Raw genomic sequence first — 20,478 nt, forward strand, 5'->3', positions numbered from 1 at the left:
CCCAAAATGTCATCAACACCAAAGAAATTTACATTCTGAAAACAAAATATAATACTTCAAATTTTCTGAATTTTATTGTTCACAAAATATGAAAAGGTAAAGATTTACTGTTCAGAAATATGAAAAAGTAAAGATAAAGGGAAGCATTTCTGTGTGAAAGTTAATTTATCTAGCATTACTTCAAATTAAAATGTCAAATTTCATTTTAATAGCTTATGTGTTAAAATAACATTTTGTAAAGTTTCTTATTCCCAACTGCTATGTCAAAGTAAAATGTTTTATTATTATTTATATAATCCAGATTTTAATAATCAAATAATTGATAATGAAAAAACAAATGTGAATCCAGCATCAAAATAAAATAAAATAAAAATTTTGACTTTGCTTTCAAATTTAACAGCAAAGTGAAGAATGTCAATCCATGTAGGATTTTGACATCTCCTTTTCATTGTGAGCGGAACACAAATGGAACATCACGTGTTTTTATATAAGTGGTGAAAAATTGTATTGTTTAAGTTATTAATTTTTTAACACACATATCACACTATTTTACATAGTAACACGTAATATATCATCCCATGTTCCGGTTACACTGAAAAATCTTTTCTCCTTTAGAATCAAAAACTCCTTCTTCTTTTTTTGTCAAAAACAGTTCTCATAAAATTTTTGACATCTTCTGTGAATGGTCAAAGCATTCATTTTCTCTCGCTCGCATTCAATTCTCTCAACGGCTTTCTCTTTTAATATTTTTTACCATTAATAATGAGAGTAATGTATGAATTATTTAGCAGAGAATGAATCAAGATCCTCTCCTGAACTTAAAAAACCATGATCGTTGAAATTTGATTCAACAGCTATAATTATTATAATTTTTAGAGGACCTCCTATTTATAACCGTTTGATCAAATTTCAACGATCACGATCGTCTGCTCAACAGGTTCAATTTTTTAATGTCAGGAGAGGATCCTGATCCAGCAGAGAATTCATCAAATCCCTGTTTACTTTTGCTTTTGATTTTTTATTTATTCAATTTAAATATAAAAAATAAACATGCGCATGCAAAGAAAAGACAATGTGCTGAAATCATTAAAAAAAAATTGGTACGTAGTTACCTACCTGTCAAAGACGGCAAATTCAGAAACAAGAGCTTTGTAGACAGCAACCATATCAGGATCGAATCCATTCATAACGTCCTGAGACATGGCGGTGGTGTTGTCCATGGAGTAAGCCTGCTGAGCAAACCCATTCATGGGAGGCGGGTCGGCCGCCGTGTTATCCGACCCGAATATCTGCTCTCGGATGGCTTGGAAGGAGTGACCAGGATCAGAGTCCACATAGAGAGACTCGTTCTTGAAGAAGAAGCGCTTGGAGTTGGGGTCGGTGGTGGAGAGAGGGTTGGACTCGGAGCCGTCCACTCCGTTGATTTCTGGGTTGATTTTCTTCATCCACCCTAGCATGTGGTCGAACGACCTGTTCTCCATCACTAGAACAACTATGTTTTTTATGGGATTGGCATGGACTGGACTATAGAGTCCTACGAGCAGTTGGAGGACGGAAATGGCGGCGGCGACTGCCATTTTAGAGTTACGGATTGGACTGGACCGGATTGGATTGGATTGGATTGAAGGACTTAAATTTGTGTGTTGTACTGGTGAGTAATGTGACTAAATTAATCACTGTTGCATGGCGAGAGAGAGAGAGAGAGAGAGTTGGAGATGGCGAGCCCGTGAGTACCTGGTTTTTATAGGGCGAGTGGTGATGGCAGTGCATTAAGTAATTGCCTAGATTTGGAGATATGATTTTTTTTATTTTTTTTATTTTTTCAAACGATAGAATTATTAGATTAGACGTTAAATTAGAAATAGAGGATTTCGACACCAAGCTTCTCGGTTTTCTTATTTTGGGTCGGGGCACGAGGACAACATGTCACGGCCTCGCAGGGTGGGGCTTTTTCAGAAATTTACCCTCTCAGATTTTATCTCTTTTCCTTTTTTTTTTTAATTTAAGATATAGCTCGTGTACATAATTGAATTGAAATAAGTGCGGCACTATTTTAATGTATTTTAATCAAATTGGAGGTAGGATAGGAGAATGATTAGTCAAGGAGAATCCTCTCAAAATGGAAGAATTATAAGGAATTGAGAGGTTTAAAAGAGAACAAAAAAATTTCATGTCTAATCTTCTTCTAATTATTTTTACCAAACAACCCCTAATAAATTAAAATGATGTAAAGGTAAATGAAAGATTTCCAGTTTAGAAAATTTAATTAATATTTATGGCCAAATCCGTTGGCTAAAATATTCCTAGGTGCATAAGAGAAACTGAATTTCACATAATTTTGTGAATGAATTTCAATTGATACATTGTATTGTCCGGTTCATTGTATTCTTCTCATTTTTGCAAAGGGTTTTTTTTCCTATGTCTGGAAAGAAAAACAACGTAAAAATAAATTGTGGTAGGACCTTAAAACCATAAATATATATATATATATATATATATATATATATATATATATCAAAATTGAAGCTAATGAAAAATTACAGCGGAACAATTACTAACATTCCCCTAATTTTGCAAATTCTTAGTTTGTCATTTTACCTTGTGAATGAAGTTTGATAACGATATGGTTAATTTAATTATGTGTTTGATATTTTAGTTTGGTGAAACAAAACCATTTAACACAAATGTGGAAATGGAATATTATCTTTCTAGAACACGTAAGCTCTAGCCACTTAGTACTACAGTATGGTGATATTCATTTTCACTTGTAGGTAAGAGGTCGTAGGTTCAAATTTCGTAAATGGCGAATTCAAAACCAAATTAGGTTGCCCATTGTGTAGTTTAGCTGAACTCCCCCTCCCATTAGTGTAAAATATATCGTTGTACTAAAAAAAGAACACGTAAGCTCTATACATAGTCATCATCTATTTGGAGATGTTCAAGTTCCATCTTCACAAACAATGAAAAGTGGTATTTCCTATTCACTTGTAAGTGAGAGGTCTTAGGTTCGATTTCCACCAAAGGCGAATTTGAACCACATTATTGATAGTCTATTGTGAGGTTAAGCACACCAACCTCTCTTTAGTGTTATAATAACATTTTTCAAAAAAAAAAAAAATTACACAACGAAAAATGCTGACATCGTTCTCCCGGTCGGGTTGTTTTTTTTTTTTTTTTTTTTTGTTCAACAAATTAAAACTCATTGAAAGAGAAAGTTATGACAAGGTAAGGACAATACAAGAGAGAGTCAAAGATAGCCAAGCAAAAATCCAACTCCACAAAAGAAAATTACAATGAAAAGGCCTTAGCTAAGCAGCCCATAGCAACATTCCAACAAAAAAAACCTAGATTTGAAAATGTAAAGTAGCCACCTCCACCCAAACAGCTGCACCAACACCACAAAGTCGTCGCCACCACTTGGGAGAAAGACCAAAGAACCAACATGATGAACGGAAAATGGTGATAGGCAAGCTACTCGTGCCATAATCCTACCAAATAGTGCACTTACCATTATAAATGCTCCCAACCACCGAAGTGCACCAGCGGAGGTGATTCTTGGAGGAGGCACTCGATAAAATGAGTAGCATGGGTAGATGGTGGAGGATTCAGGTTGAGGAGCAATTTTTGGAGAGGAAGAAGGCATAAGAAAACGATCTGAGACAAACTTAGAGGAAATTGAGATGCAAAACGCTCAAAGTGATGGCAGCCGAAAGCTAAGGGCATTAAAAGATAAGCCAAGACCACCATCAATAGTGGTTTGATGTAGGAAAAGGGGGAAGCAAACCCCCAAGGAAGGATGGGGGAAGGAAGGAAAAATAGAGGGGGAGTCGGAGGGAGGGGTGGAAACCAAAAATAGGGAAGGATAAGGGAAGGGAGGAATCAGAGGATGGGAAAAAAAAGGTAAGGGGGAGGAGGGCTAGAAGGGGGTGGGTACTATCGTACTAGGCTGCTGCCGACTCTAAGCTAGACCAAGGGGCCTACGGCCAAGGGGCTCTTAGAGGTAGGGTTTTTTGGGAGAAAGGGAGAGGGCGCGTGGTTCAATCATTCAAAAATGGTAATGTTATTAGTTGGTTTTTCTCTCTTTTGTTTTCATTGTTTCTTCAAATATGAAATAAGTATTACAATGGATCAGAAAACACTAATTTTTTTCACTCGTTTTATAGACACGCTCCATAATATACTTTAATGATCCAAACGTTCATCTTTTAGATTTTCCCTCAAAGTTCATGTCACCAAATATCACCCAAATCCAAAACTATATGACCATTAGATTAAAATGATAGTCATTTTAGTTTTTTTTTTTTTTTGCATAAGCGTATTTGTTTATTTTCTTCACTCCAAACGAATGTTTTAATGATTTTAGATTTGTATTATTTTTTTTCCAATGATGATCTATGAGTGATGAATTGAAACAATATATGGTTCGGATCGTTAAAAGAAGTTATGGGATAAACCATACAAATTGAGCACCAAAATGTGTGTAAAAAAAGTATATGTCCTCAATCTTAACCCATTACCAAATAAGTTTTGGTTAAATTAGAATAATAGTCCCCATGATGATAAGCAGTGTTCTAAAAATCAGCCTAGGCGGTGAAGGCCCGCCCTGATTTTGGGCAAATCGTTTCGAAATATTGGTCTGGAGCTAGGCGGTCCTAGGGGGAGCCTAGGCGGGTTAGGCGGTCCTAGGCGGCTCCTAGGCGGAGAGTTGGGCGGCACCTAGGCGGTTTTTTTTATACTTTTTATTAATTGTGTGCCTTTTTCTTTTTTGGTTTCATGGTGGCATACTTATGGAAATGGTGTACCTAATTTGCAAATGATAGATTTACTACAAGTTCATCCAATAGTGAAATGAATTGGAACAGTTTTGAGGGGATACATACAAAGAAAAGAAATAAACTAGATACAACAAGGTTAAATAATTTAGTCTATATCCAATCCAATGCAAGGATCATCATTCATGAACAAGAAGAATTTAGTCTATCATCCAAATCCTCCTCATTATGATTATATGCTTATTGTTTTTTAAATATTGAACTTTTTGGATGTATATAACTTGTGTATTCTTCTACTTCTATTTTTTCATTTTATCATTCTTTTATTATCCATACAAGTATATGTTTTTTTAGGTGTAAACAGGCACTTATTTACAAGATATGTAATAAATTTACATAAATCCACCTAGGCGCTAGGCCTCTGCCTGTCGGCCAATTAGTGCTTAGCAATTTTTAGAACATTCGAGCCTAAAACTAACATTTTCGTCAACTCTCCATCCATCCTTCATAACCAAAAGGGAAAGAAAGAAAAAAAAAAAAGGCTCATTCATCCGAGGCTATGAATTTTTTCCATTCAAAGCTACTATATTTTTTTTTCTTGTAGCACTACAATCTAATTAACATTGAAAATTTTAGTTATCCTTTTCTTATGTGGAAACTTTAATTGAATTGCTTATTTGGTAATTCTATAAAAAAAATAAAAAATAAAAAATAAAAACTTGTTGTAAACATTCCTAGTTTAAGTATGATTGTGTAAATCCTAGATAAGATTTGATTCTAGTTATCCTTTCCTATTACAACTTGTATTACTTGGAGGAGAAGGAATATCTTCTCTCCCTTTACTACTATAAATAAAGGCACAATGTAGGAGGGATAACAACACACACATTCCCCTACAATTCTACAAACACACATCTCTCTCCTCTCTCTCTCTGCCGCCGGCCCTAGTCCATCTGTCAGATAAAATAGACCACAACACGTTATCAGCACGCTCCTACCGCTGCGCTTAGGAATCTGACGTTGGAGATTTTTTCTGCATCAAACCAGTTCATCCATATCATCACGAAATCAGGTTCTTTCCAAACAACGGCTTTTAACTCGATATTTTGCAAGCCCTGATAGCATGAACATTCACCATGATGCATGACCCAACTTTACGTTTAACGTATTTTAGATTCTACATAAATTGTGTATGCTTCATAATCAAAATTGTTATAATTATGTGAATTTGATATTTGCCATGAATTGAATCTTACATATGTACATGCATTGAAACTATTATTTGCATATGCATCAAAGTAAATATGTGATTCATTGAATTATATATGCATCTAATTAAAAAAAAAAAAAAAAAAAAAAAAAAAAAATTTAGGGCTGCACACAGCAGCCCATTCCCCTCTTCTCACCCCGTGGGCCTGTAATCCCACCCGAGGGTTCTTGGCCTATATTTTTAGGCCCCGAGATTTTATTATTTAATTTATTTTTAAATAATATGGGTTTTTATATTTTTACCCACACTTTAATTTGGCCCCGAAGACCAAAAATAAATTAATTCACTTATCATTATACAATATTTCTGCATATATTCTTTGCATATTTGTTTGCATATATATTTGTGTTTGCCTGCAGGAATATATGAACCTGAAGTTCATAATTACTTTGAAACCCGAAGTTTCTTCTAAACATGCCTTGTTTGAAAACCCGAAGTTTTCACTTAAATATATCACCCATGAAAACCCGAAGTTTTTCATGCAAAATTAAACCAATACATGTCTATTAGAACCTGTATGTTCTACTCCTATGTGAATGGATTGATTTTTCTCCATTACACTAACCACATCTTGTCCATCTATTTTGTGATAGGAACATGTCGAACTTGAACAAACTCGACTTCACCGCTTTGGAGGTTTCTGGAAGGAACTACCTCAAGTGGGTTCAAGATGTGAAGCTCCACCTCACTGCAAAGAACTTGCGTCCTGCTATTGAAGAAGCAACAGATAAACCTGTTGGCGAGGCTGAAAAAGCCACTGCTATGATCTTCATCCGAAGACATATCCATGACGCTCTACAAACTGAGTACCTTGCTGAGGAGGATCCACGTGCATTATGGGTCGCTTTGGCTGATCGTTTCGATCACCAAAAGGACATATTCTTGCCTGAAGCAAGACATGACTGGCAGCACTTGCGCTTCCAAGACTTTAAGTTTGTGAATGAATATAATTCTGAAGTTTGTCGAATCCGATCACTTCTCAAGTTTTGCAATGAAACTTTGACTGAAGAGGATCTCCTGGAGAAGACCTACTCGACCTTCTCTGCTTCTAATATTGTCCTGCAGCAACAATATAGAGCTCAGAAGTTCACTAAGTTCTCGGATTTGATCTCTGTTTTACTTCTTGCTGAAAAGCAGAACCAGCTGTTGATGAAGAATCATCAAGCTCGACCTATTGGGGCTACTGCTGTGCCTGAAGCACATTATAGCACTAATCAGCACCCAAAACGCCAAAAAAGGCGTGGTAAGGGCGGCCAGAAGCCATCCCACCAAGGTCAACAGAGCCAAGGCCCATCCAAAGGAGGAAACAAAGCCCAGAAGCGCCCAAACCTCGCTCCCAAGGCCCCGAACTTCAAGAATAAGGGCAAAGCACCTGCCACAATGAATGACGATATGTGCTATCGTTGTGGTTCCAAGGACCATTGGTCCCGTATTTGCCGTGCTCCCAAGAAGGTTGTGGATGCATATCATTCTCGTCGTACGAAGTTTGAATCAAACTTCCTGCAAGTGGATGAACCGGAGACTACAAAGATGGAGGTTTCTGATTTTCAGGAGGATACCACTCCTATGGAAGATTAGAATCTTAGACATAGACTTATTTTTCAGTTAAAATAAGACAATTGTGGCCGAACCCCACCTTGTTTTTTGGTTGATTTTGAACAATTTTCCTTTATGTTTTGGATTATTAGTTGGCGATTTATTTTGGATATTAAGTTTTTTCCTTGAATAAATGAAATTATTTTGAATTGATACTTGTTTTTATAAACTTTTATGCATGTGACCGATTCAAATTAATTTTTCATTCTAGGTATGACTAGTGGGAAAGTTAGTTGTCTGGCAGATAGTGCAACCACGCATACTGTTTTGCGTGAACGCATCTATTTCACTAACTTCGTACCTAAGAATGCACCTCTGACAACCCTCTCAGGCCCATCCAACCTGATCGAAGGATACGGTAAGGCACGTATAATGTTGTCCAATGGTACAATCTTGACCATTGCTGAGGCACTCTATTCTCCACGTTCCGGAAGAACGTGACTAAGTTTCAAGGACATTAGAGATAACAATTACCACGCTGAAACCCACGTAGAAAACGGAGTTGAATTTCTGTGCGTAACTTCCTACGAATATGGCCAGAAGCGTATTCTAGAGAAGATGGAGCGTAACCCGAGTGGTCTGTATACTACGACCATACGCCCCATAGAATGCCACTATGTGGCCGGCCCTACCACAGGGACCGCGCACGAAATTACACTTTGGCATGATCGTTTGGGACATCCTGGACGAATAGCGATGCGCCGTATCCTCAAAACTTCACACGGGCATCCACTAACCCGAAGCTTAGGTTCGATCCATGAAATTGCATGTCAAACATGTTCTATGGGAAAGCTTATTACTAAGCCTTCTTATGACAAGATTCGTTCGAATCCTCCCATTTTTCTACAACGGATTCAGGGGGACATTTGTGGACCGATTCAACCTCCCTGCGGACCATTTAGATATTTTATGGTTTTGGTTGACGCTTCTACACGTTGGTCACACGTGTGCTTGTTGTCCACAAGGAACGCTGCATTCTCCAAACTGTTGGCTCAGGTTATCAAGCTCAGGGCTCACCACCCTGATTATCCGATCAAATCTATTCGATTGGATAATGCTGGAGAATTCACATCTAAAACTTTTGATGACTATTGCATGTCGGTTGGGGTTGAAGTTGAACATCCTGTACCCCATGTTCACACCCAGAACGGCCTGGCAGAGGCTTTCATTAAGCGTTTACAAATGATTGCTCGATCGTTGGTCATACGTACCAAGCTCCCGATCGCTGCTTGGGGCCATGCAATATTGCACGCAGCAAAGTTGGTCCGCCTGAGGCCTGTTGCGACACAACCATTTAGTGCCCTTCAGTTGGTCACCGGATGCGAACCCGACATATCGCATCTGCGCGTTTTTGGTTGTGCGGTCTATGTGCCGATCTCGCCGCCCTTACGTACAAAAATGGGGCCTCAGCGAAGGATGGGAATCTATGTCGGATATGATTCTCCTTCGATTATTCGTTACTTAGAACCTTTGACAGGCGATCTGTTTACCGCTCGTTTCACGGATTGTCACTTCTATGAGACAGTTTTCCCGTCGTTAGGGGGAGATAAGAACGTCAACGTTCCTAATGAACGACGCGAATTATCGTGGACGACTCCCACTTTGTCTCATTTAGATCCCCGCACCGCTCAGTCTGAAGCTGAAGTGCAGCGCATATTAGATCTCCAGAGCATAGCTCAGAGCATGCCAGATGCTTTCACCGATCTAGCGCGCGTGACAAGATCACATATTCCAGCTGCGAATACGCCTGCAAAGATGGATGTACCAAATGTAAGACGGACTACCCTCCTGGAAGCCCGGGACGCCAATTCTGGTGATCCACGTACATTAGCGGCTAGCCAATCATCTGCCCCTACACAAAAGCGTGGCAGACCCCTTGGTTCAAAGGATTCACACCCCCGGAAGAGGAAAACCACGGCACAAGGTCCTGAAGAGCCTACCGTGAATCCGACTATCGCTTACTCATTTTACCCAACTCATGAGGAAATTCTAGATTATGGAAGCGTCCTTGAAGAGACGAATCCTCCTCCCGAGAATCGTGAGATTTCGGTCTATTATGCTAGCTTAGATGATGTGTGGCGTAGAAATGAGATGATTGTCGACGATGCATTAGCATTTGCAGTAGCTACTGAGATCATGTTGAGCGATGACATTGAACCGCGTTCCGTTGATGAATGTCGACGTAGAGCTGATTGGTCAAACTGGAAACAAGCAATCCAAGTCGAACTTGATTCACTTGCGAAACGTAAGGTGTTTGGACCTGTAGTTCCTACTCCTCCACATGTGAAGCCCGTTGGCTACAAGTGAGTTTTCGTTCGGAAGCGTAATGAGAAGAACGAAATTGTGCGTTACAAAGCTCGTCTTGTAGCACAAGGTTTCTCACAACGCCCCGGGATTGACTATGACGAAACTTACTCACCCGTTATGGATGTGATTACTTTTCGATACCTTATCAGTTTGGTAGTTTCCGAAAAACTGGATATGCAGCTGATGGACGTAGTAACCGCGTATCTCTATGGGGATCTTGATACGGAAATTTATATGAAAGTTCCCGAAGGACTTACATTGACTGGTTCAAATATTTCCAAACCCCGGAACACGCTCTCAATTCGGCTGAGGCGTTCACTATACGGTTTGAAACAATCTGGAAGAATGTGGTATAACCGTTTAAGTGAGTATTTGACTAGTCAGGGATATGTGAATAACGAACTATGCCCTTGTGTGTTCATTAAGAAGTCACATTCCGGATTTGCGATTGTTGCAGTATATGTCGATGACATGAATCTCATCGGAACTCCTGAAGAGCTCGCGAGAACTGCTTCGCACCTGAAGTCGGAATTTGAGATGAAAGATCTAGGTAAGACTCGATACTGTCTCGGTCTCGAGATAGAGCATTGTTCGGATGGAATCCTAGTACATCAATCGAACTACACCCAGAAGGTGTTGCGTCGTTTTAATGAGGATAAAGCGAAGTCTTCGAGTACTCCTATGGTCGTTCGTATGCTAGATGCAAAGCGAGATCCCTTCCGTCCGAAGGAGGATGATGAAGAGATTTTGGAGCCTGAAGTTCCTTATCTAAGTGCGATAGGCGCTTTATTGTACTTAGCTCAATGCACTAGACCCGACATCTCCTTCGCTGTTAATCTTTTGGCAAGATACAGCAATGCACCAACACGCAGACATTGGACTGGCATGAAAGACATCTTCCGTTACCTTAAGGGTACTACGGATTTGGGCTTATTCTATCCCTACGAATCCTCGAGTGATGCCGCACCCTATGCTCATCGGGTTGATTCTCGCCTTGTTGGTTATGCCGACGCTGGATACTTATCTGATCCGCACAAGGCGCGTTCTCAAACGGGTTATGTCTTTACCGTTGGAGGCACCGCAATATCTTGGAGGTCAACTAAACAGACCTTAGTTGCCACTTCGTCTAACCATGCTGAAATTCTCGCCTTACATGAAGCAACTCGGGAATGCTTTTGGTTGAGAGCAGTAGTGGGCCATATTCGAAGCTCCTATGATCTTCATCCCGCCGTTAATGCCCCGACGACGATTTTTGAAGACAACGCAGCTTGCATCGAACAGCTCAAGAAGGGTTACATCAAAGGAGACAACACCAAGCATATTGCGCCGAAGTTCTTCTTTACACATCAATAACAAGAGCATCAGAAGATTGAAGTCACGCAAATCCGATCACAAGACAATCTGTCCGACCTCTTCACCAAATCACTACCGAAGGCGACGTTTCAGAAGCTTGTTCATGGAATTGGTATGCGTAAACTTTCTGAGTTGTAACTTTGCTATTTCTCTTTAGAATTATGTCAAACTCAGGGGGAGTATCTTCTGGATACTTGCTTGATCTTAATGTACTCTTTTTCCCTACGATTAGGAGCATTTTTCCCACTGGGTTTTTGCTACCTAACTAGGTTTTAACGAGGCACCCACCTTGGGCTGGTCATATCCCTGATGACGTCCTGTAGACGTTTCTTTTGACTTTGCATTTCTCACGCATTTTTCCTTAGACTATGGATTTTGTACCTACTTGGGTTTTTGCCATAGCCTTAGGGTTTTTTAATGAGACTTACTACTTATGCAAGTTCCTACCTTATTGAGAATAAGCGTTGTTCCTTGGAATCAATGCCAACGAGTCGACTTCCTCAACTTCTGCATGATGCTGAATCTACCTTGAGTATTTACCCACTCAAGGGGGAGTGTTGTAAACATTCCTAGTTTAAGTATGATTGTGTAAATCCTAGATAAGATTTGATTCTAGTTATCCTTTCCTATTACAACTTGTATTACTTGGAGGAGAAGGAATATCTTCTCTCCCTTTACTACTATAAATAAAGGCACAATGTAGGAGGGATAACAACACACACATTCCCCTATAATTCTACAAACACACATCTCTCTCCTCTCTCTCTCTGCCGCCGGCCCTAGTCCATCTGTCAGATAAAATAGACCACAACAAAACTGGATTTAATAGGTGATATAATTCTTTGCTTCATGCTTCAATTCCATTCAAAGCTACTATATTTTTTTTTTCTTGTAGCATTACAATCTAATTAACATTGAAAATTTTAGTTATCCTTTTCTTATGTGGAAACTTTAATGGAATTGCTTATTTGGTAATTCTATAAAAAAATATAAAAAAATAAAAAAATAAAAAAAAAACTGGATTTAATAGGCGATATTATAGCTAAAATTTTTGGAAACAATTTTGCTATCTGATTGAAAATGGATAATCGGAGTTGGTTAACAGATAGTAGTGATATTGGCTTGAATGTTGGTGAGGAGTGATTCGAAATAGAAACCAGTTTTCAAAGTCTGGAGGTTTATTCATCAACAATAGCAAGAACAGAAGGGAAGCTGAAATGCTAGAGAGAGAGAGAGGAGGAAGCAGGTCTGAAGTCCGGAAGAGAGAGAGAGAGAGATGGGATGCAGTAAAGCAGGTAGGGAGAGGCAGAACCCAAGTGGGCGATAAAGTATCTGAAAAAAGACGGGTGGGTTGGGGTGGACTAGACGCGATAGTTTCTTACACGATACAAAAATAACGGATTTCGGATCAATAGGATAATTAATCGGGTCATTAATGGGTATACACGTGGGTAACCCGTTAAGAAAAATAAATTATAATTTTAAAGTTTAATTACTAAAAAAATTATTATAAAATACAATAGCCATATTGTATATATTGGTATATTCTATATTAAATATATTGTTTTTGTATATTATTCTATATAAGTTAACAAAATTAAGTTTTATTCATTTATTTATTTTTATTATGAGAGTTTCTTATTATCATTAATAGGATAAATTTTATTTAACATGTTGTCCAAAATTAAAATCAACTAGTATAGTAATAGTATAGGCAATAAGACATTCCTGCCATTATGAAAAATGTGAAAGAATATATAAACACTCATGATTCATCATTCCTCCATGAGTAGACAATGGTTACACTTACATTATCGTTTAGATTTTTAAAACCCTCTAAACCGTCATGAATAGTGTTTTTTATTTGTGTATAAAAGTAATAAAATTAATAATAATTATTGTAGAAGTGTAAGAAATGTAAAAAAAAAAATATATATATATATATATACACACACAATCACTCATAATGACAAGCTTTACAACTTTCATAAAGGGGTCAACTTCAAAATCCGACACTATTGTGAACACGGAAAAATTCCTGAAACGAAAGAGACAAGAACGACGTGCACAAACAAATATTTGTATTTGATGATTTTGGGTTACAATCTCTCTTAAATTTGATCCTCTGATTCGATCTCCGTAAGGTGTGTATTTGTGGGTGTTTCGTTGATCCAAGGGCCGTCGAGGCTTGATCTTTGATGAACAGTTGGAAGTTTCTTCAAAGGGCCGTGGGCTTGACCTTTGAAGGTGGATTTGAGCGGATCTTCAAGGAGCCGTTGGGGCTTGATCTTGAAGAACAGTGATGAACGGATCTTCAAGGGGTTTTGGGCTTGATCTTGAAGAACAGTGATGAACAAATCTTCAAGGGCTTTTGGGCTTAATCTTGAAGAACGGTTGGATGTGTGTGGATTTGTCGACGTTGTTGATCCAAAGGGCCGTTGGGGCTTGATCTTGGATGAACGGATGATGAACGATGATGCTTTCTTCAAGGGCCGTCGGGGCTTGATCTTGAAAGAATGATGAACGAAGAATGAAGAAGGCTTTCTTGATTCTTCGGGAACCTGGATGCTTGAGAGCTTCGGAGTTTCAGAGCTTCAGAGCTTCAAGGTCTAATATGAATTGGTTCCCCCCCCCTAAATGGATGAAATAGGCTTGTATTTATAGAATTTTCCAAGGCCTAATTTTGAATATAATATCCCAGATGAAATAAGTCGTTTCTGCCAAGTGTTGACACGTGTCCTATTTGATGACTTTTCCAACTCATTTCAATTTTCGTCGAGTCACACGCTACGTGTAAAATTTATGTAATACATGAGCGTTGACACTTTGATTTATCGGTCAACATTTATTTACCGAAATTTCGATGTCTACAAATGCCCCCACTTCAAGGCGCGTTGTATACATGTGCTTGTCACGTGTAGGAGATGCGTTTTGAAGTCCCTTACTGTAGATGTCGATCCAAGGGCCGTTGAGGCTTGATCTTGAATTGGGCTTGAGATTTCTTCAAGGGCCGTTGAGGCTTGTTCTTGAACTTTTGTTTGAAATTTCTTCAAGGGTCGTCGAGGCTTGATCTTGAAGGTTGAATTTAGACCACAAGGAGCTTCATGTGGTAGATGATCTTTGGCTTTGGTAGTAGGTGAATCGGCACATATTTTGTTGCGCTTGTTGACTTTCCACAGCTTTGATCTTGAACTGGGTTGGAGGATTTTCTGGATTCCTCCAATTGTTGATTTTCCACAGCTTATTCTTGAACTAGGTTTTGATTCAAGGGTGGTAGACACTTAATCTTGAATCGGACTTGTGATTTCCTCAAGGGCCGTCGAGGCTTGATCTTGAATTTGGCTGGAGACTTCTTTAAGGGTCGTTGAGGCTTGATTCTTGAAGGTTGACTCGAACATATGGCAAGCAGGCACGCGGTGAAGGTGACGACTTGTTGCTTTGTTCAATCTTTCTAATTCACACCTGAGCAGTTTGGTCAACGGTATGATCTTCAAGATTGATGGGCTCCTCTTCCAATTGGTGACTTGGTCTTTAAGGATTTGATTCAAGGGTGGTGAATCGGCACGTGCAGCCCACAACGCCTAGTAAGTCGACCCAAGAATTTGAGGGTCAAAACGAGTTCACCGTCCTCAGGCAGATGCGGCATCTTCTCGAGTTCTTCATCTCAGACTCTTTCTGCTGAGTTGACTGTGCATGCTGCATTCTTCTCTGCTTGTTTCTTTAGGCAGATGTGGCAGCTTCTCGAGTTCCTCAGTTCGGACTCCTTCTGCTGAGTTGATCGTGCAGACCGCATTCTTCTCTGCTTGTTCCTTCTGCACCTTGTCTCCACATGCTGCAAGGTATCATTTTCACTTGCCTTATCTGTCCTCCAAGCAGATGTGGCAGCTTCTTTGAAAGTACAGCAGCAGTGGAAGGCGAGTACTCAAGAGCAGTGCTAAGTAGGCAATCAGGGAAGGGTTCCAAGCAGTCGGTTCCTTACCCGAGTTTGAGTGGAAGTTCCGGCATATTGTTTTCTTTATCCTTGTCTTTGTAGGTAGGAACAAGGACAAAGGAAAGGACAGGGAGAGTGCATGATATGAGATACTCTTGCTTTCTACCCTGGTGATATGAGATACTTTTGCTTTGGAGTCATTAGCTTGCAGAGGTACTCTAAGGAATAAGGAACACTGAATGACTCGAGAGGTTTCGTTGGGAAAACATTTTTTTGAGATGAAGAGAGGCTCTGTGTGTCTGCCTTGCTATGGAAGGTGAAGGTGGACAGTTATAGGAAATTCGTTAGTACCTGTAGAGGTACTATTCGTTTACTCGTGTCGGTAACCAATGCGTGATTGATCAGTATGGCTTCACGTGCTTTCTTCTTTATCAGAATTTTTCGACAAATTGTCCGTAATTTTCATCAAGCTGAGCGTGCGTGTGATAGGTGTTGACGAGGCTGAAAAGACTGGCGCCTCTTCGATATCTGGGATTGGCGCTTTAACAAATTGCCCGTGATTTCCGCAAAGCTGAGTTTGCGTGTGACGGGTGCTGACAAGGCTTGAAAAGACTGGCGCCTCTTCGATATCTGGGATTGGCGCTTTAACAAATTGCCCGTGATTTCCTCAAAGCTGAGTTTGCGTGTGACGGGGACTAACACGTCTGGAAAAGCAAGATGCTTCTCCGATTTCTGAGCTTGCCTCTTCGATTTTTGAATCGGTATTTTCGAACTCTGAGCTTGCCTCTTCGATCTCTGAAATCCCGTTGAGTGCTGATTTTTATAGAGGCACGTAGTTCGTTTCAAGAACACTTGAATTTTCGCTTGCAGAAACTCCCTTCTTGCACTTCTAAGGTCTTGATCTGTCTGACCTCTTCTTTCTTCAACACCTTTGAAAATGTCTGGACCTTCCGACCGTCGTTTTGACTTGAATCTTGGTGAAGAGGCAGTCCCGCCTTCTCCAGACAACATATGGCGCCCATCATTCATATCCCCTACTGGTCCTCTTACCGTTGGGGATTCGGTGATGAAGAATGATATGACCGCTACGGTGGTGGCCCGGAACCTTGTCACTCCTAAAGATAGCAGACTGCTTTCCAAGCGGTCTGATGAGTTGGCTGTTAAGGAGTCTCTGGCTCTTAGTGTGCAGTGTGCGGGTTCTGTGTCCAACATGGCCCAACGCCTATTTGCTCGAACCCGTCAAGTTGAATCGTTGGCGGCTGAAGTGATGAGTCTTAAACAGGAGATCAGAGGGCTCAAGCATGAGAATAAACAGTTGCACAAGCTCGCACACAACTATGCCACAAACATGAAGAGGAAAATTGACCAGATGCAGGAATCTGATGGTCAGATTTTACTTGATCATCGGAGGTTTGTGGGTTTGTTCCAACAACATTTGCCTTCGTCTTCTGGGGCTGTACCGCGTAATGAAGCTCCAAATGATCAACCTTTGGCGCCTCCTCTTCCTGGAGTTCCGCCGAGTGGTGTGGCTTCAAACAGTCAACCTCCGGCGCCTCTCATTTCTGGAGCTCTGCCGAGTGGTGAGGCGGCCCACGAGCAATGAAGGCTTATTCCTGTTTGTTTGCACATTTTTTTGTAATTTTTAATTTTTTTTTTTTTTTTTTTTTTGCATGTGGAATGCGAATTTATGTAATTTTTTAGAGAAATAAATAAAAGATGGACTTTACTCCACTAACTGAGTTATATATATATATATATATATATTTTATTATTATTATTTATTTTTTTATTTTTTATTTTTTATATATGGTGCCAGATGCACCCAAGACATATATACATATATAATTATAATCTCCGCTATCTTTTGGGGCTGGATGCCCATCCATTTTTTTATTTATTTTTATTTTATTTTCTTTTTCTTTTCTTTTCTTGCACATGGTGCCAGATGCACCATCCTTTTTTTTTTCTTTTTTTTTTTTTTTTTTTTTTTGCACATGGTGGTGCTGATCCACCAAGATTTTTTATATTTTCTTTTGCCAAAAGCATCCCCCTTTTTTTTCACGTGGTGACATCACCACTTTGCTTTGCTCCACCATCCTTTATTTATTTTTTTTTTTTTTTTTTTTTTGTATAAATTTGGGTGATGGGTAGAGGAATTTGCAGGGAGCGGACGAAGACGGATGGAGAGTTGCAGTCGAGGCTTCATGACCGGCTAGTCGTTTGACGGCGGTTATTGAATGTGCTGGCAGCTGCGAGGCAAGAGACGGAGGAGGTCTTTGTGTGTGTATTGACAAACTTCGGTTTTGTCAATCTCATTCAAAGGCAGCAGCCATGGCGGAGGTGCAGAAGAAGAAGCTCCATCACTACCTTTACCGAGCACAGCCACTGAGCACAACCACTGAGCACAGCCATTGCACTGCCTGCCAAGCCCAGCCATTACACAACCGTTGCACTGCTATTGAGCACGGCCACTGAGCATAGCTACTGACCATAGGCACAGAGCACAGCCATTGCCCATTGCACTGCCTGCCATCGCGGAGGAAGGCGAGAGAGAGAGAGTATGGAGGAAGAAGACTTTGCTGCTGTTTGTGGCTGAGAGAGAGACAGGCGTTGGTGACGCGACAGTGGAGGATGGCCTGGATCTGGATCGCCATAGGTGAGTAGTTATCGTCGACGGCGCGTAGAAATGTTGGGCCGGCGATGGAGTAGAGGACGGAGGTGGAGAAAAGGTGGAGCAGACTATAGAGCTTGTGTGCTTGATAGACGCTGCGCTGGAGGCTCTGGCTCGGGATTTTCGACACCTCCCATGAAACTGCTCTGGCTTAAGACATTGCGGCCCCAAATCTCTATGGTTCCGAGGCAAAGCTCAATTTACCACAGCAACGAGTCCCTTAATGTCACCATCATCATTTGAATCAACATCTGCAGAATCAAGTCGTTCCCTCGAGGAGGACATAGTGAGAATCTTGGCAGGCGGCGCTGGCGAAGACGTTCGGTCTCGGCAAAGATGGAGTTGAAGAGGTCCAAGAGCATGTACCTATGCAGCTTCCATGGCGTATATAACCTGAAAGCTGCTGTCTTGTTGGTCAGAGATGAACAATTTTGACAGAAAAGTGAAGAGGCCGACTGTGAAGTTGTTTGAAAGAAGCATCGGCTTAAAAAAGCCGGTCAAAACTCGAAGTCAGCTTCAACCTGCATATGATGATGATTGTGGACTTTCGTGCAACTGCTGCCGCTGTGCTGGTGGATAGAAGGAGAGGAGCAGCTTGGAGTCGCAGGGAGACAGCTATGGTACGATTTCGAGGTGCTCGAGTCGCTTGAGCGACGTGTCGTAGGGCGGAAGAGCGGTAGGTAAGCTTGGATGGTGTTTGTCGGTGGTGAGGCCTCAGGAACATTAACAATGGACCCCAACCACCCTTCTTCGTCCATAATTCGGCTTTTGTTTTTATCATATATCGATAAATTGAGCATTGCAGTCACAGAATTCTCTACATACTTAGTAGCCGATAGAGCTGCACTTCTCTTAATATCAGCTTCCTTGTGGTCTAGTTCTGCTAATTGTTGCTGAATCTTTTGCACCTGCTTTTTCTGATACGGAATCTCATAGTTCACATTTTGCACCATTATCTGAGCAGCCTCGCCGAGACATACATAATCCTTCTCAAATGAACGTACAATTGATTCCCAAGCACCAGCAGCACCCGATAGCCGGCCGAAAATATTCCGACTTTCTGGAGCTGACTTCACAAGAATATCATATATTTGTTTGGCCTCTAAGTAACCAATTCCATCAGATTCCAAGCTATGGAAATAGGGATTGATATCTTTGGGAAGAGAAGCGAATTCCATTGAAATTCAAGCTCTTACTGCCGCCAATCGTTTCCTCCAATCTCCGGGTATTCTTTTCCGATCAACCAGCCACTCTCCGAGACGAGAAAAGGTGATGTCAATTGGGAGCTTTCCGATGTCGTCGGGCGTCGGCATTTTCCGGGAAAAGCAGTTTGTTTTTTTTTTTCAGAATCTCAGGTTTGTTTGTGATTTGAGAAACGAAGGGAGCGATGGTGAAGAGCTTGGCTCTGCAGTAACGATGGCGAGAGGCTTCTAAGATGTTGGGAAGGCGGGACTGGCTGGGCTATTCTTGAAGATGAAAAGCAGATTGTGTGAAGGCTACATGACGAAGAGGAAGGAGTCGACGTTGACCAGGCCGTCCAGCGCCATGACGTGCACGCTCGTCGTCGATGATGATGACATCACTCTCTGGCCGTCTTGGGTGTAGCAATCTTTTGGGTAGCTGTCAGATTTATCCCTATTCAAAATCCCTTCTTTTTCAAAACCCATAAGCCAAATCCGTACAACTTTCCGATCCGGATGCTAATTTGATCGGGTCCGAACCCCCTTGATCCGAACCCTAAGGGGTCACCTGAACCTGCCCGCATCGAAGCGGAGCCCGCGGTAGTGGCGCCTCATGGACCTTATCTCGGCGGTCTTCTTCAATTCGAAGGGGGAAGAGGCTGTTTGGGAGTGTACCTCCACGTGGAAACGGGGCTTTTGCTCCATTTGGGATCTCCGTGCTTCCTCCTCTCCGTGCTGTTGCGGATATGCATGTCAACCATGGAAGCAATCTTTTCTGGGTTTTCCGCTGCATACCAATTGAATCCTTCATCATCTTCAGCTAGTCTTGCCGCCATGGACGAGTTGCTCGAGCTCTGCAACTCTTCTGTCCCTCCATTGCTGTTGCGAGAGATCTCGGAGACCATAGCAGCTGCGAAGCAACATACGGGAAGCACCGTCATGAACGCACCGACGCATTTCTTCTTCCTCTCAAACACCGCCATTGCAATTCATCTCTCTCTCTCTCTTCGACTCTCTTTATGTGAGCTCAGATCTGCTTGACAGCTTCGGCGCGGGAGGACTCATTGACGTCAAAGAAGCTTCCTAGATCTGGAGATATCGGAATCGGCTTTATAATCCCGAGGATGGGCTTGGGCTTGGTCGAAAACCTGCTTCTTTGGGCTTAGCCTTTGCATTTGCCTTTCTTTTTGGCTTCGGAACAATGGCGGGCTTCGAGTAAAAGAGAGATAGGTGGAGAGGGATATATGGGTTATTGGGAGGTGAAGCAGATCCATATCTGAAGATTTTTTTTTTTATTATTATTTTATTATTATTATTTTTTTTTTTGTAAACAAGTAAAATAACATATGTATTTCCCCTTTTTTTTCTTTTTTCTTTTTTTTAATAAAATTGATTCT

General features: G+C 40.8%; 2 protein-coding genes across 2 annotated transcripts in view; both read right to left on the reverse strand.

Annotated features, from left to right (window-relative positions):
- Window positions 1-1,894, reverse strand: part of LOC126588694 (non-specific phospholipase C2-like) — a 5,574-nt gene extending 3,680 nt beyond the window's left edge. Inside the window, exon 1 of the mRNA XM_050253803.1 lies at window positions 1,117-1,894. Coding sequence (XP_050109760.1) covers window positions 1,117-1,577 — 461 coding nt within the window. The 5' untranslated portion in view covers window positions 1,578-1,894. The remainder of the gene's footprint in view (window positions 1-1,116) is intronic.
- A 16,204-nt stretch (window positions 1,895-18,098) lies between these two features.
- Window positions 18,099-19,499, reverse strand: LOC126591368 (uncharacterized). Its single transcript, XM_050257042.1, has 2 exons — window positions 18,422-19,499; window positions 18,099-18,300 (listed from the first exon to the last, which is right to left on the reverse strand). The coding sequence occupies exons 1-2, from the start codon at window positions 19,076-19,078 to the stop codon at window positions 18,160-18,162; spliced, it is 798 nt and encodes a 265-aa protein (XP_050112999.1). The 5' UTR covers window positions 19,079-19,499; the 3' UTR covers window positions 18,099-18,159.
- Between the last annotated feature and the right edge of the window lie 979 nt (window positions 19,500-20,478).

Source organism: Malus sylvestris, chromosome 11 (assembly GCF_916048215.2).
Source record: "Malus sylvestris chromosome 11, drMalSylv7.2, whole genome shotgun sequence".
Classification (NCBI taxonomy): Eukaryota; Viridiplantae; Streptophyta; class Magnoliopsida; order Rosales; family Rosaceae; genus Malus; species Malus sylvestris.

Coding starts and splice junctions, on each gene's coding strand:
- LOC126591368 (XM_050257042.1), bottom strand. CDS start 19,078: ATGGAATTCGCTTCTCTTCCCAAAGATATCAATCCCTATTTCCATAGC. Junction 18,301..18,421: donor ACAATCATCATCATATGCAG/GTTGAAGCTGAC, acceptor ACAAGACAGCAG/CTTTCAGGTTATATACGCCA.